The sequence below is a fragment of the Patella vulgata genome, chromosome 2, assembly GCF_932274485.2.
Source record: "Patella vulgata chromosome 2, xgPatVulg1.2, whole genome shotgun sequence".
NCBI classification, from domain to species: Eukaryota; Metazoa; Mollusca; class Gastropoda; family Patellidae; genus Patella; species Patella vulgata.
The window spans coordinates 3,489,286-3,504,691 of NC_065880.2; the positions used below are offsets into that span (position 1 = coordinate 3,489,286).

Sequence of the window (15,406 nt, forward strand, 5' to 3'; positions counted from 1 at the left end):
AAATATAATCGCGAAAAACATGTTGTTCACAACACTGTATCAAAACAAATTTAACAAATTACCAAACCCAGACATCTTGGTGACTTACATGTGAAAAAAAAAAATTCTAGAATTTTAAATTTGATGTTCGTAAATGTAGGCTAGATTCTTAGGAAGCCCATCAACGATTCAGTTCTCAAAAAGAAGTCTGTTATGGAAATTTATGGAAGATTTCAATAAGATGACTTACAGAAATTTAAAGTTACGAGAGAAACCATCAAGTTACTATATAGATTGTTTGACATTCGATGACCAATTCTTTTGGTTATAGCAACAGAAACGGCAGAGTGTTGTTTCTTGTCATAGTGTATTAACTATACAGAAGTGCCAATACCTCGTACCTGGTGATAATGAGGACTATATTAAGCAAGCTTGACGTAGAGTTGAAAAAAACCGGTGATATGACTGGTGATATTGACCTTAGAGAAATTATTTCTGAACTTTTGAATAACTTCCGACAAAATGTTTATCATGTTCATAGTACACGATTAGTTGTATTGGTGCTGGAAAAATGCATTTATATTTATAATGTGAACAATAAATTGATTTTAATGATCTCAGCCATTCGAAAGAAACAGGAGACTATTGTAATGGGTTCAACTGTAGGCCATTTGTCCCTCATTCATTTTTTAATATGCGATAGAGTGTTCTAACTTGGTGTATAATGTAATCATTACTCTTTGAGTGGCATTTTACGTTGTGCTTATAGAATAAAACTAGTGATTGTATCCTGTAAAAACTGTGTTCTGTTAATGTTAATCGTTACTGTTGGTTTGTTCAACCAACTATAAACTTAGTGATTGGTATTGTACATGAGGTAGCGTATGCTTACTATTTCTAGAACATCTGATATCACTTATCATTGAGTTTGGAAGTCTACACAGCTAAAGATATCAGTTGTCATTTTGCTTCTTAATCAACTTTTTAAAATCTTCTTTACAGGAAACGAGTAACCCAGACGAAGGGGACAGTCAACAAGATTCTGTCTCATCTACGGGTGCTCATCCCTCATCAGCTTTACGGAGGGTCCCATCACCCGCTGGATCTACTGGGTCAAGGTCAAATACACCAGCCTCGCTACCAGGTAAGTTTAAACTTTCTCGAATCTTCTGTTTTGAAAGTTTGTTTGATGGAGGATAATTGGGTTTGTGACTAGAATTTCTCTGAATTGGGCCGATGAGAACCCTTAGGATTTGTTCTACCTGCATCCCAGTTGACAAAGTTTCTTGGTACCCTAAAATCTAGTACGTGACAAGGAGTATAAGCGAATTATTGAAATAAAATTAAACCATATGTTAGTCCCGAAATGACCTTGTTTGTGTCGAGTGGACGTTAAACTCCATTTCTCTCTCTCTCCCTTAAATCTATCTGTAAAAAGCACATTTTTGCCTTTGGATGTTTTTCTATCATTTCTAATCACTCTCTGTTCGACACCAATACATAGTTTCCTACAAGGGTCCACTAAAACCTAGATATCTGCGTGCACATTTGTAAAGAATCCCAGACAGTAGGAATTCAAAGAGTAGGTGGAAAAATCACTACCAGGTCAGTATGGTCTGCTCTTGATAGACCACAGTAAATATTCTAGAGGATTTGGGTTAGGATGCAGTTAAGAGTTGTCTCCCCTTTTCTGACATACATTTAACAGTCCAGTGGTGTTGAGGTAAACAAGATAATCACAGGACACCTGTGGAATATTGTAAATATTGTATATTTGATAAAAGGTGAAATTAAATCACATGGGGTCAGGTTGAGGTAGATTTAGGGGTTTGGGCAGAGAGTGGGAGTGATAAGTGCAGGATATTATACAACCAGGTATTAGTTTATAAAAGATATGTTGTGGTCTAACAGCCATTACTACAATCTGATTCAAATACAGATTTTTTATACTTTCGATGGCCTCTACTACATGAAGATCTGACTAGCATTAGTGGAAGGATGCGGCAGGGGGTCATACAAGCAGCATTTGACCCGATCACGTCAGACATTTAATTAACCAATCAGCATTAATGTTTCTAGTGAATTACCCACATTTCCGTGTACCTCACACCAAAAACTCGCCATAAAAGTCTGTTTCATTGGCTAATCCCTCATATCATGCAGATCCTTCTAGTGTAGTAAAGACAAGTAAAACAAAATTTTGAACTATAAAAAACAAAACAAAATAGGATCTGTACTATATTGGATACCATTTCCCCTACTTTTGTTTATAAGAATTTCAAATTGGTGACCATATCAAAGAAAATCTGGGAGCCATGGTGGCTAAGTGAGTAAGACATTGGCTTGCTATCCTGGATGTCACGTGTTCGATCCCTTCACTGTCAGTGGTGCAGGACGGAGGGCCTGACAAGAACAGCTGTCTAGTCATTTGGATGGTACAAAAAACCCAGGTCCTGTGTATACATTGGCGTGCACATAAATGATCCCTTGACAGTTGGAATTCGATATAAGAGTAGACCATAGTGCTGATGCCCGAGGAAAATTTCCATCATAGCACACTGAATGGCGTATGCCCGTCTTCATTAGCCCAGTAGGGGCAGAACAGTAGGATGTTAAACCCCATTTCATTTTATTTCATTTCAAAGAAAGTCTGATTTTGATAATGTAAAAGAAATGTTTTTTTTAACGTCCTTCTGTTCTGCACTGACTGGGCTAATGAAGACGGGCATACCGTGTACTATGTGGGTGAGTTTGCCCAACAACAGAGCTACAGTCTACTCTTATATCAATGGTTATAGTAGCAATGATCCATTGACAGCAATCTACTTATCGGTATATTGATAGTAAATGGAAAATCAAGTAACTTCACTGGCGTGTGCGTTGGAATGTCCACAAATCAATCCAGAATGAACTGCTAAGCTTAACACAGAAGAAACAAACAATACGTATACATAATCTCAAACAGTGAAATAAAGTGAAAGTATTGATGTAAATAGTAAAAGTATTGTAGTTAAAGATGTATTTTATGAATGGAACAGGTGCTTGTTATATATTGTAATATACACCATATGTTATATATTTAACTCCTGCTATATACATGTATATTACATATGTTTACTACATTATTGGATACAATCCCCCATTCATTTCCTTACATACACACTCACACAACTAACCAACCTTCTTCTTCCTGTCAACACTTGTCCACTGTTCAAACTGTTAATTGACCACACTTATATTAAATTCAATGGTATTTTATTCTCACTTTCATTAGATCATTACAATACATGTTTTTGCTTCGATTTACAGAAGACTTGTGCACGCTTTACCATGACAACTAGATCTACGGCTGCACACACACACACACATCTCATTACTATTCATATATTCAAAGGTCATGAATATTCATGTTTACAAAACCCCTAACATAGATCTAGAAGTTTATGTAAATTTGGGGCTAGCTAATATCATATTTTCATTTCCATAATTCACTTGGAGTGTAAGGGTCTTAAGCAGTGGGTTGAAACAGGAAGACTCTGATAAAAAAACCCTAGAAGGTTAGACACCCTACTCCTTGTTGTGCACAGCAGCCCTCTTTTCTCAAAACAGACAGTAAGAACCAAAGAATGTGAAACGTAATATCATTCGGTGACGAGGAGTAGGGTTGCCCGTCCAACCCAGTGGTTTTCCCCCCCGAGTCCCACTGCTAAAGACCCCTAGTGAATTAATGAAACAAAATTGAACCATGTGTTAGTCCCGAAATGACCTAGTCTGTGTCGAGTAGACGTTAAACCCTATTTCTCTCTCTCTTTGATGTGGAGTGATAGTGATCCTACATGATTGACATCTGCATTGGGTGTGGTTGATTCAGAAGAAAAATGTGTCAGTAAGGAAAAAAAAAGTATCAAATTTGACTGTGAATTTTGAATGTGTGAAGACTTTAATTGAGTCAAGACAAGTAATTGAAAAGATAAACGATAAATTGGTTTATATTTAGACTTGACTTTATCTCCCAGGCTATAAATAAACAAAACACCTTTCATCTTGAACTCACTGGTAAATAACTCTATTTAATCTCAGGTCAAAGGTCATGACATGTAAATATTTTGAGTTAAATGTATAAAAAGTGTAGTAGAGGGACTATTTTATTCAATGCTTCCTTCATTCAAGTCCTAATTTGTATACTCTAAATAGGAGATGACCTAGAAAAAATTGAAACATATGGTTTCTTGGTACCAGGGAGCCACGATGGCTAAGTGGGTAAGACGCTGGCTCGCTAGCCTGAAGGTCTCGTGTTTGATCCCTGTTTTGGCCGAGAAAGTTCATCAGGATTTTTCGACGTGGTTTCCCCTTTTGAGTGGTACAGGAAGGAGGGCCTGACAAGGACGACTGTCTAGTTGTTTGGATTGAAGTATACATTGGCGTGCACGTAAAAGATCCCTTGGCAGTTGGAATTGAATATAAGAGTAGGCCATAGTGCTGCTGTCGGGGCAAAATTTAACTCAATAGCACACCGTACGGATTATGGCTGTCTTCATTAGCCCAGTTGTGGCAGAACAGTAGGATGTTAAACCCCATTTCATTTCTTTTCTTGGTACCATTTTGTTCATGGGATCATCCGTTACAACGCATCGAAAGTTTTCTGATTTTTGGGCTGAGGAAAGGGCCTAATTTGCATCAATTAAAAATGGGTGCCAAACATACCCCTGCAAGTCAGAATATCTGGTCACAAATATCATAAACCCAGAATTTAGTCACAAATATCAGAAGTCAACCTCATTTGGCCGAATGGTTAATGTGTTGAATCAGAAGGTCTGTCATTGAGTCAACTGGCGTGGTTTCGATTTCCTGCTTGTATGTGACAAGGAGTAGGGTCGCCTGTCCAATCTCGTTAGTTTTCTCCGGGTCCTCCGATTTCTTCCCACTGCTAAAGACCCTTATGCGCAAGCGAATTAATAAAATTTAATTGAGCCATATATTGGTCCCGAAATGAACTAGTTTGTGATGAGTGGAAGTTAAACCCCATCTTTCCGATAATTGCTGCCAGAGTTATGGCCCTTGATCACTTTGAAAAATCTTGTGGATGCTCTAAAGGCTAAAGTTAATATCCGATTGACTTTAAATTTATACACACTGTTTGAGGTCATGAGATTAGAAGCCTATTGATTTCCAACTTGATAATTACTGCCTTAGTTATGGCCCTTGATCACCTTGAAAAATCTTGTGGAGCCCAAGAGACAAACAATTGAAATAAATTTTAATGACTTCTAATAATTACTTAATGGGTTATTACTCGTCAGATTTTCATGTGTTCATTAGTGACAAAAGAAAATATATGCGACAACCCTTGTTGACTGCCTGGGCGACTTAGTTGCTGTGGGTGTATGTTTAGTTGCCTGACAATCTTTGTGTATGCATCTATATCAGAAATTACCCCAATATCTACTTTAAGGCGATATTGAAAAACTGCAATAGATATGAACAATTAAATCATTTGACTGGAAGACAATTACAACAAAATATTAAAGTAAATTAATTATCGCAAATGTCTTACATGGTTAGCTTCCTTCTGTTTGTCATTTATGAAACAGGAGATATGAACAATTCAATTATTTGCATGGATGACAGGCACACATTTCTGAAATAAATAGATTATTGTGAAAATCATATACCAAGTAGTCTTCAGTTCTCTCCGTTAAAACGTAAAAAAATGAAACTATTAAATTGATTTAGTCATCAAATAAATCGAGTGGTTTGATTGGTCATGTTTTCATATTTCAAAGAATCATCGAGTGATTTGATTGGTCACGTTTTCATATTTCAAAGAATCACAGAAAACATGAATATGTAACCCAGCCTGACCCTTCAAATTTTTTGCTGTGATTTTCTTTAAATTCCAACACTGAAATTTTGGTAATACTTTTATTTACATTACTTAGTTATTAAGCTGGAGGGTGCTGCCATAAATATTTGACTTGAGGGAGGGAGGGGGCTTGGAATGGAGAGGGGGAAACTATCTTCTCTAAGTTATTGACCAGGGGCATTATTCAAGAAAACTATAAAGGGCATTATAGGAGATTAGATAAAGAGCTGACAGTTCTCGCTATACTAGTTAAAAAAAAAAAAACCGTTAAAAGAATATGTTGAAAATTTAAGTCAAATTGCTTAACTCTCAGCTGAGATATTAGCGATTGAATTTTAGGCCTAGCCTCGATCATCATTACTAAAGTTGGTACGATAAAAAAAAATCAAAAAATCTTGATTATCCATTTTGACGTTAAATCATCCTTCACAAAATGTATTCAAATCTAGTATATATCGCAGGCTAGCTATAGCCTAGAGCGTTGATTATGGTCTTGGTAAGTTAATTAATTTCTAAATAATAATTTAGATAACATTTCAGACTTAAAAAAAAGACCTGCAATAGGCAGATGTAGCTCTTGCATAATTCATTTTTAATAAAAGATGTATTAACCCAAGACCTGGGGCAGGGCACTCCACATGTTCTGGGCCCTGTTTCCCGAAATCTTAACTAAAGATAAAATCCAAATTTTAGTAGATACTTCAATTTTGATTGACTAAGCACTAAAATCAATCTAATATTATCCAATCAAATGACTAAAATTTGGATTTTATCTTAGTTAAACATACATTATGCAAGAGCTAAATCTGATTATTGCAAGTCTTAATTTAGGCTTCAGATGTTATAGAAATTATAAATTAGATCTTTATTTAAACAAGACCAAAATCAACTCTGTAGACCCACGGATGGCTCGGCTACAGCTCGGATTTAAATAGGATTTCACTAATTGATTAAATCGAATAAAGGGTAACCTGATGAAAATACGTCAGTTAGATCGAGGCTAAATGATAGAGTGTACTTAGCGAGGCCGCTGTAAAGCGTTTCGGTATGCCTTTGAAAACTTTACTTGATAATCGAGATATGTAGGTGGAGTTAACACCTGTCAATCAAACTATCAGCGAAGGTGAAGACACAATTTGCTACCATTTCAAGTCAAATATTACAACGATGATAACTATGTTCAGAATAAAGTAATTTGACTGAATTTTTCAATATATTCTTCTTTCATCATCTACTTTTGAACTGTTATAGCAAGAATGGCCAACTCTCTATAAAAATCTCCCATAATGTATCTTTAAATTTTCGTGAAACGGGGCCCCAGGTCATTTTATGCCAAGAGCATTGTGTACACATGTTTTGATGATGTAATCATGACTGTACTATTTCTTGCCACCATTAGTTAAATCATGATGTAATCTGTTGGTTTTCTCCTCCAACTTGTCTTAATCTGCTAAACTCATTCTTTCTCCCACCTTTGACATTTGACTAGAAGAAAAAAAGGGGGATTTCCAAGATTTTGTATAGTAGTCTAATTATAGTTTTCTGTGTGTGTGCTGTTGGATAAAAAGCATGTGCTAATGATAAAGTAGTTTAGATGAACTATTGAAGATGTTGAGAGACCACCTGCAGTGTTTTTACAGCTTTTCTAATACAAGTGGGTGGAGCCTAACTTCATACAACCAATCAATGTCTGTCTTCTGTAACAATGTTTGTATGTGTTCAAGTCATTCATTCATTCAGGGCTTTTGATCTATATATTTCAACTCACTTCACTGAAGTCTGGCCAGTAATTTGCACTCTCTGACTCTATTGACAAATAATCTATTTGCCTTCTGGTTTACCTTAAGTCCTAACCTTGAATTGTCTAGTCTTTCAAGTCCTGGTCAATCAGCCAATAATGGTCATAGGTGTTTTTATATGTTATTAGATGGTCTGGTTAATCAAGTAGTATTATAATCACTGACTGAGTATGTAATAGTGGTTCTATTAATAGATGAAGTAGTAAATTATACCATTATTTATATTTTATAGTAAACTCTTGCCAAACTATCAGATTATAAAATACCACATGGTCTTCATGTAAACAGCGTTACTTTAAACACATTACATAACAATTCTGTTATTAATTTATATAAAACACAACCTCAACCAGTCTTTGCTTCTAGTTGGGGCAGAATGGTTTTAATGTGTGTGCTTTGTGTCATAAGGTCTGTCATTGAGTCAAGTGGCATGGTTTTGATTCCTTGCTTGTATGTGGCAAGAAATAGGATCACCTGTCCAACCTTGTGGGTTTCCTCCGGGTTCTCTGGTTTTCTCCCGGTTTTCTGGTTTCCTTCCACTGCTAAAGACCCCTACGTGCAAGCGAATTATTGAAATGAAATTGAACTATATGTTAGTCCCAAAATGACCTAGTTTGTGTCAAAGGGATGTTTGACAACATCTCTCTCTCTCTCTGCAGCTTATTAAAACATCTATAAACTTTGATTTTTAGTGGTATTTAGTAACTGGGTAGGATAATAAACTATAACACATACTTATGGAAAACAGCCACTTACTTATTTAGGCGACGAAGAGTATTCTCTCAATATATATGACCAATCATTGTTATAGTATTTAGTTGTACCACGGATAAATTAAGTGTGGTATAATGGTTGAGAGCGAGACATTAAGTAATATATTGAAACAACACAAGGGACTATGGCCCTCGTGTAGTTTCAACATATAATTATGCAATGTCTTGCGCTCAAGACCATTAAACAACTTAAGACACTTACACATGCTTTGCAATGAAATACGTCACTCGGGTCCAAAATTTCAACTAGTTACACTTGGCACATTGCCCATACCATTATTTGAAATAATGGTACTCCAACATCAAAGGATGCCGTCGCATCTGTATTTTAAAGATATTTAATCCCCGCAACAAAATTGTGGTCTTGAGAGACGTGATAGAAAAACTTTAGTCACTTAGAGATCAGAGAAGGTTAAAGAGCCTTTGACATTTAATAATTAAAATAAGAGTAGATTGTAGAGCAGCTGCTGTCCAGTGTCAACTACCTGATATCATTCTGCACACAGGATCCATCTACTTCATACTAGGAGTTAGATCTCTGCCCTTAAGCGCTATATCATAAGGCCTTTCATTGAGTCAACTGGCCTTGTTTCGAATTCCCTGTTGTACGTGACAAGGAGTAGGGTCGTCTGTCCAACCTCACAAGTTTTCTCCAGGTTCTCCCACTGCTAAAGGCCCCTACGCGCAAGTGAATTATTGAAATAAAATTGAACCATATGTTAGTCCCGAAATGACCTAGTTTGTCTCGAGTGGACGTTAAACCCCATTTCTTTCTCTCTCGCTGTCTGCCCTTAATGACCACCATATCTAACAATTAGTATACCGTGGTTCACATCTTTTATACACATGACTAATTAAACCTTTTCAATTTCATTAAATGCAAACAGAATAAATACTTCTCAAAAGTCTCAAAGGATTTAAAATGCTCATCAACTAGCTTAGTGTCTGTGCTCAAGCGGAGCTAATTGTAGACAGACGACGTAAGTTTTGTATGTAACTGACATAATCCCAGCTTCAATAGTCTCCTGTTGGTAAAGAAAAGTAAACCTCATTTCTTATCTCCTTTGTTATTGCACCTCAGGGGATTTCTCTGGGACCTCTGGTTTCCTTCTACTTAAAACCCCTAGTGAAATAAACTTATACCATATGGTAGTTCCAAAATGACCTAATTTGTGTCAAGTGAACATTAAACTCTGTTTCTCTCTCTTTAATAGTTTATCAACAATTTAAATGGTTGATGTATTTTTAACAATATAATTATATTCGTTAATCATAGTTCAAGGGGACATTACTCTCATGACAATTGAAATGATTAATGTATATTTAATAAGATCATATTCATTCATCATATTAACAAGGTTTTATGTGTACCAATAACCCAGTAATTGACTTGATTTATTATTAATTGAATGAATAGAATGAAAAACCCACTCATTGACATAATCAATTACTTGTATAATTAACAAACAGGTTTATAATAGGGTAATCCCCTAAACTATAAATAGATTTGTAATTGATGTTATTTATAAGTTTCCATGTATTAAACTGTGTTAAAAATATGTAAGTCAGTTTTCTTAAAGTCTTTTAATCTTTTGCAAATTTGGATCAATGGTGGGTCAGTGAGTAGGAATTGGCACGCTTACCTTGATTTCCCTTGTGCTATCCCAGCGTTGACCGAGAAATTCATGGGAATTTTCCAGCGTGATTCCCCCTTTCTCAGTGGTGAAGGTCACAGCGCTTGGTGAGAGACTACATATAGTCGTTTGGACGCTACGAAAAACCAACGTCCTGCGTGCATGTAAAAGATCCCATGGCGGTTGGAATAACATGTAAGAGAAGGCTTTAGTGACGCTCTCTGGACCCCCTTCGCAACTGCTGATACATACAGCCAATAGAAATATTCATTAGACTAATACAGAGTTTTGGAGACCCGCTCGTTTTTTTGAGTTTTATGTTTGTGGTACCCACCATTGTGACTTTTGAAGCCCATTTGTATTGTGTAAAAATTGTATTTTCTGATTTTTTATGATTCGGAATAATAAGCTTATGGATATATGTTATTATTTTTTCTTTCAGGAAACCATCCTGGCAGTCCAATGCCCCCTCGACCTCCATCAGGTCAGATAGATGGTCAAGGTCGTTTAAGTCAATCTCCAATGGCAACTCAAGGTTAGAAAATTAATTCACAACTAATTCAAAAAGATTGTATTAACTGAAGATATAATGATTTACATCTGTCATGAACACTAATACAAGGACAGCTGTCTAGTCATTCGGATGGGACGAAAAACCGAAGACCTGTGTATACATTGGCGTTGCACGTAAAAGAAATAAGAGTAGGCCATAGTGCCGCTGCCTGGGCAAAATTTCCCTCATAGCACACTGTATGGTGTATGCCCGTCTTTATTAGCCCAGTCGGAGCAGAACAGTAGGACGTTAAACCCCATTTCATTTCCTAGTACTTTATTAATTCAAACTGAGGTCCGGATGTGTACAGTTTTGGCATTCCAATTTGACAGTTTCAATTTGACGAAGAGTAAACCCTAACTTGGCTGCTTTTTTCCTGTTTCTCCAGTTTCTGACACAACTTGAGGATATAAAAACTAAGGGGGATATCCGGCTTCACCAGGGGCCCAGATTGAACCGAATCATGGCCTAAAACATTCCCCGGGTCAAACTGACGAACATAAACTTTGATTTTACTTTTAGATTAAAGGGGCATTATGTAAGATTTTGATAAAGAGCTGGTCGTTCGTACCATAATATTCCAAAAATAGATAATACAAAATGAATATTTAAAAAATTTCATTCAAATTACTTAATTTTGAGCAAAGTTATCATTGTTTGTAGTTTTGACAAGATGTGTGCATTGATTGTAAGTACTGTCTTAGCCTCGGCTCTACATCTACTTAAAAATCAAAGGCATCTGATAGCATCAAGAGTTGGTTATGGTCTTGTCATGTTAATAAATGTCTAAATAATAATTTTTATATCAATTAAGGCCCAAAGTAAGATATGTAGGCACATTTAGCTCTTACATAATGCCTGTTTAATACTAAAATTGTTTTGTCGGTCTGTTCATTATCCACAATTGGTTCTGGACTCTCTAGTGGCTAAAGTTAATATCCTGATGACTTTAAATTTATACACCGTTTAAGGTCATGAGATGCAGAAGATTTCCAATAATTACTGCCAGAGTTGTGGCCCTTGATCATGTTAAAAAATCTTGTGAATGCTCTAGAGGCTAAAGAAATCTCTCGATTGTATTGAAATTTTTACAGTGTTTATATTTATGAGATAAAGAAAGTTATTGATTTTCAAAAATTCCTTATAATTGAAACCTGACTTGCTGCCCTTTTCACTTTGAAAACTCTTGTGGATTACTTGGGTGACTTTGCTGCTGTGGGTGTAGTTTTCGTTGCTTAGCAACCAATCTATAGGGGTCGGACATAGATAGGCATTTTGCTTGTTCCCCCGATTTCCCATTCATATGTAGTGAATAAAATATCTCTAGAAAAAAACAAAAAAGAACTTCAATCTTTAACAGATTCAATATTGGTATTTCAGGTTTTAATCAGCAGATTATGCCCCCTCCTATTGGCCCCAATCAGGGAGCTTATCCATCTGGTCCGGGAAGTAAGATGGCGGGTGGTGGTCATATGCCTGGACATTATCCCCCATATAACTCACAATATCCGCCTGGAAATCAAGGTTGGTACTCTTTTAATGTTGATTGTATATTTAAAGTCCAGGGTCGCCTTATTCAAAACCTTTTAAACTAAAATATTTTGTCTAAATAAATTCGGCATGGTTGAGAGGTTAAAATTCTAGTATAAATTTTAGGTTTTAACCAAGGAAAAGGGATCATTCTTAAGTTATGGCAAACTGTTTGACAGTAATGAACCTGAAATTTTAAATTTTATGCGTGGTATGTGGTTTGCCCTTGTCAGTGGTGCAAGACGGGAGGGTCTGACAAGGACAGCTGTCTAGTTGTTCGGAAGTTACGGAAAACCAAGGACCATGTATACATTAGTGTGCCCGTAAAAGATCCCTTGACAGCTGGAATTCGATATAAGAGTAGACAATAGTGCCACTGCCCGGGCAAAATTTCCCTCAAGGGAAAAAGAGAAACACCAGAGGGAATGTGTCTGACAAAGCTGGAATGTGTTCTGTTCATTATAGGTGACAGGTGTTTATTTCAATGTTTGGATTTGTGAAACTTGTCGAGAGATTTTAATTCATGAATTACCTAAGGTTTAAAAAGAAATGAAAGCATTAATCAAATTGTTATATGAAAACCATGGATTTTGAAAACATTTTTAATATGTTATCAATTGAAGTTGTAGGACAAAGGGAAATAACTCTAACTGCTGAATTGCACTATTAATATTGATATAGAAATAAAGAATAGAAGATCAAAAAAAACTTATACCAAGAAAATATGAAATAATTTTGATTTAAATAATTATGATTTTTAGCTGATTTAAAAAAAAGTATGAATTAATTAAATCCAGGTCAATCAAACTTTGTGGGTTTTCTCTGGGTCCCCTGGTTTCCTCCCACTGCTAAAGAAATAAAGACCTATACACTCAAATGTATCATTGAAATAAAATCAAACCATATGATAGTCCCGAAATGACCTAGTTTGTGTTGGTTGACTGAAAGTTTAACCTTCTTCCATTTATTTATATCTTGGTCAAATCTTGATAAGGAATTGGAGGGTTGGATGGCCGAATGGTTAGCACGTGCTCACTGTATCATAAGGTCTGTCATTGAGTCAACTGGTGTGGTTTCAATTTCCCTGGTTGTACGTGACAAGGAGTAGGGTCGCCTGTCCAACCTCGTGGGTTTTCTCTGGGTCCTCCGGTTTCCTCCCACTGCTAAAGACCCCTACGCACAAACGAATTATTGAAATATTATTAAACCATATGTTTGTGTTTGTGTAAAGTGGACATTAAACCCCATTTCTCTTTCTCTCTCTGATTAGGAATTATTAAATTTTATACGACGACTTAACGTGAACCATTGTTTCAGAGCACTGGTTGTTGTTTTTAGGACTTCATTTATTTATTTTGAGATCAATTTTGTTGTTTGATCAGACGAGAAAGTCCCATTACAATTCCCCCGATTCTTGATGTCGTCAATATTGACATAGTTATTTAAGGTCAATATTGTGTGAGGTCGTAATCTCCCATAGTTAACCCTAACTTCACCTATATTTAGGTTTTATATTATCGATATTTTGGTGTATGATACTCGAGAAATATAAGGGAATGTTTAGAGATACATGTAGGAAGGGGTTTTTAGGTTTTGGGTGTTGTGTTATATGATAAATTAATTTAATATTTAAATTTTATATTATCGATATTTCTTGGTCTGGTACTCTAGAAATGTATGGGAAAGTTTAGAGATGCATGTAGGGATAGGTTTTTAGGTTTTGGGTGTTGTCATCATATGATAATTGGGGATCAAGTGGCTAAGTGGGTAAGACGCTAGCTCGCTAGCCTGGAAGTCGGGTGTTCGATCCCTGCATTGGCCGAGAAAGTTCATCCAGATTTTCCGGCGTGGTTCTCCCTTGTCAGTGATGCAGGACGGAGGGGCTGACAAGGAAAGCTGTCTAGTCGTTCGGATGGGATGAAAAACCGAGGTCCCGTGTACACATTGGCGTGCACGTAAAAGATCCCTTGGCAGTTGGAATTCGATATAAGAGTAGGCGATAGTGCCGCTGCCCGGGCAAAATTTCCCTCATAGCACACTGTATGGCGTATGCCCGTCTTCATTAGCCCAGGTTAGGAGCAGAACAGTAGGACGTTAAACTCCATTTCATTTCATTTCATTTATCATATGATAATTAATTTAATTTTTTATGGGGAGTGGTGTGGGTAAGGGAGGAAAATATTTAATTTTTGCGTTTGTATGTTTTAGGGGTTGGGTTTACTTCTTGACTTGGAATTTGTCTTCTATGAGCCTTGATATCAGACCTGACAATATTCATTGTGTCAGCGGGTTTGTCTTACGAGTGTTTGTATGTGGTGCAGTCCTCCTGCATTTACTAATTTGATTATGACTAACATTTCCAATACTGCTGTTGTTTTGTGACAGGCATATATTATAGATGCATTATTCAGGAGCTAAATCTGCCTATTGCTGGTCCATTTAATATTTAAAAATTATTAATTAGACATTTATTAACCTGACACAACCATAATCAACTCTCAACGCCATTGGATGCTAGAGATTTTAACTAGATTAGAAGGGTTTGGCTATTTATGGATTCAATTTAAAAATGGTGAAGCGAGCCGAAGACCTGAATATACTAGTACCATGGTTTCTATAATAAACAACCAATGCAATGATAACTTGGCCCAGAATAAAGTAATTTGAATAAAATTTTCAATATACTTTCGTTTTGAGTTATCTAAGTTTGAACTATTATACCAAGAACGACCAACTGAAGGGGGGTTGGATGGCCGAATGGTTAGCACGCGCGCGCTGTATCATACAGTCTGTCATTCAGTCAACTGGTTGTACGTGGCAAGGAGTAGGGTCGCCTGTCAAACCTTGTGGGTTTTCTCCAGGTCCTCCGGTTTCCTCCCACTGCTAAAGACCCCTATGTGCAAGCAAATTATTGAAATAAAATTAAACCATGTGTTAGTCCTGAAATGACCTAGTTTGTGTCGAGCGGACGTTAAACCCCATTTTTCTCTCTCTTTATCTGAATCTTACATAATGCATCTTTAATAATAAAACTGATAAAAGACAAATCTGTGCGAGCCACAGTGGCTCAGTAAGACATGTAGCTCACCTGGAGGTCCTGTGTACAAGCTCTGTGCTGGCTGAGAAAGTTCATTGAGATTTTGCCGTGTGGGCATTGATCTGTTCATTCTTATGTAAGTCCTGGAGCCAGTTTCATGAAAATCCAACTAAGATAAAATCCAAATTTTAGTAATTTGATTGGATAATATTAGATTGATTTTAGTGCTTAGCCAATC

At 36.4% G+C, this 15,406-nt stretch overlaps 1 protein-coding gene across 7 annotated transcripts in view; it reads left to right on the forward strand.

Moving 5' to 3' along the window:
- The window catches only part of LOC126811363 (trithorax group protein osa), an 89,848-nt gene that overhangs the window by 30,651 nt on the left and 43,791 nt on the right, over positions 1–15,406 (forward strand). For all 7 annotated transcript variants that reach the window (XM_050536930.2, XM_056098860.1, XM_056098861.1 and 4 more), the window contains exons 5-7: positions 982–1,123; positions 10,491–10,583; positions 11,982–12,125. In XM_050536930.2, the coding sequence (XP_050392887.2) occupies positions 982–1,123; positions 10,491–10,583; positions 11,982–12,125 (379 nt within the window). The remainder of the gene's footprint in view (positions 1–981; positions 1,124–10,490; positions 10,584–11,981; positions 12,126–15,406) is intronic.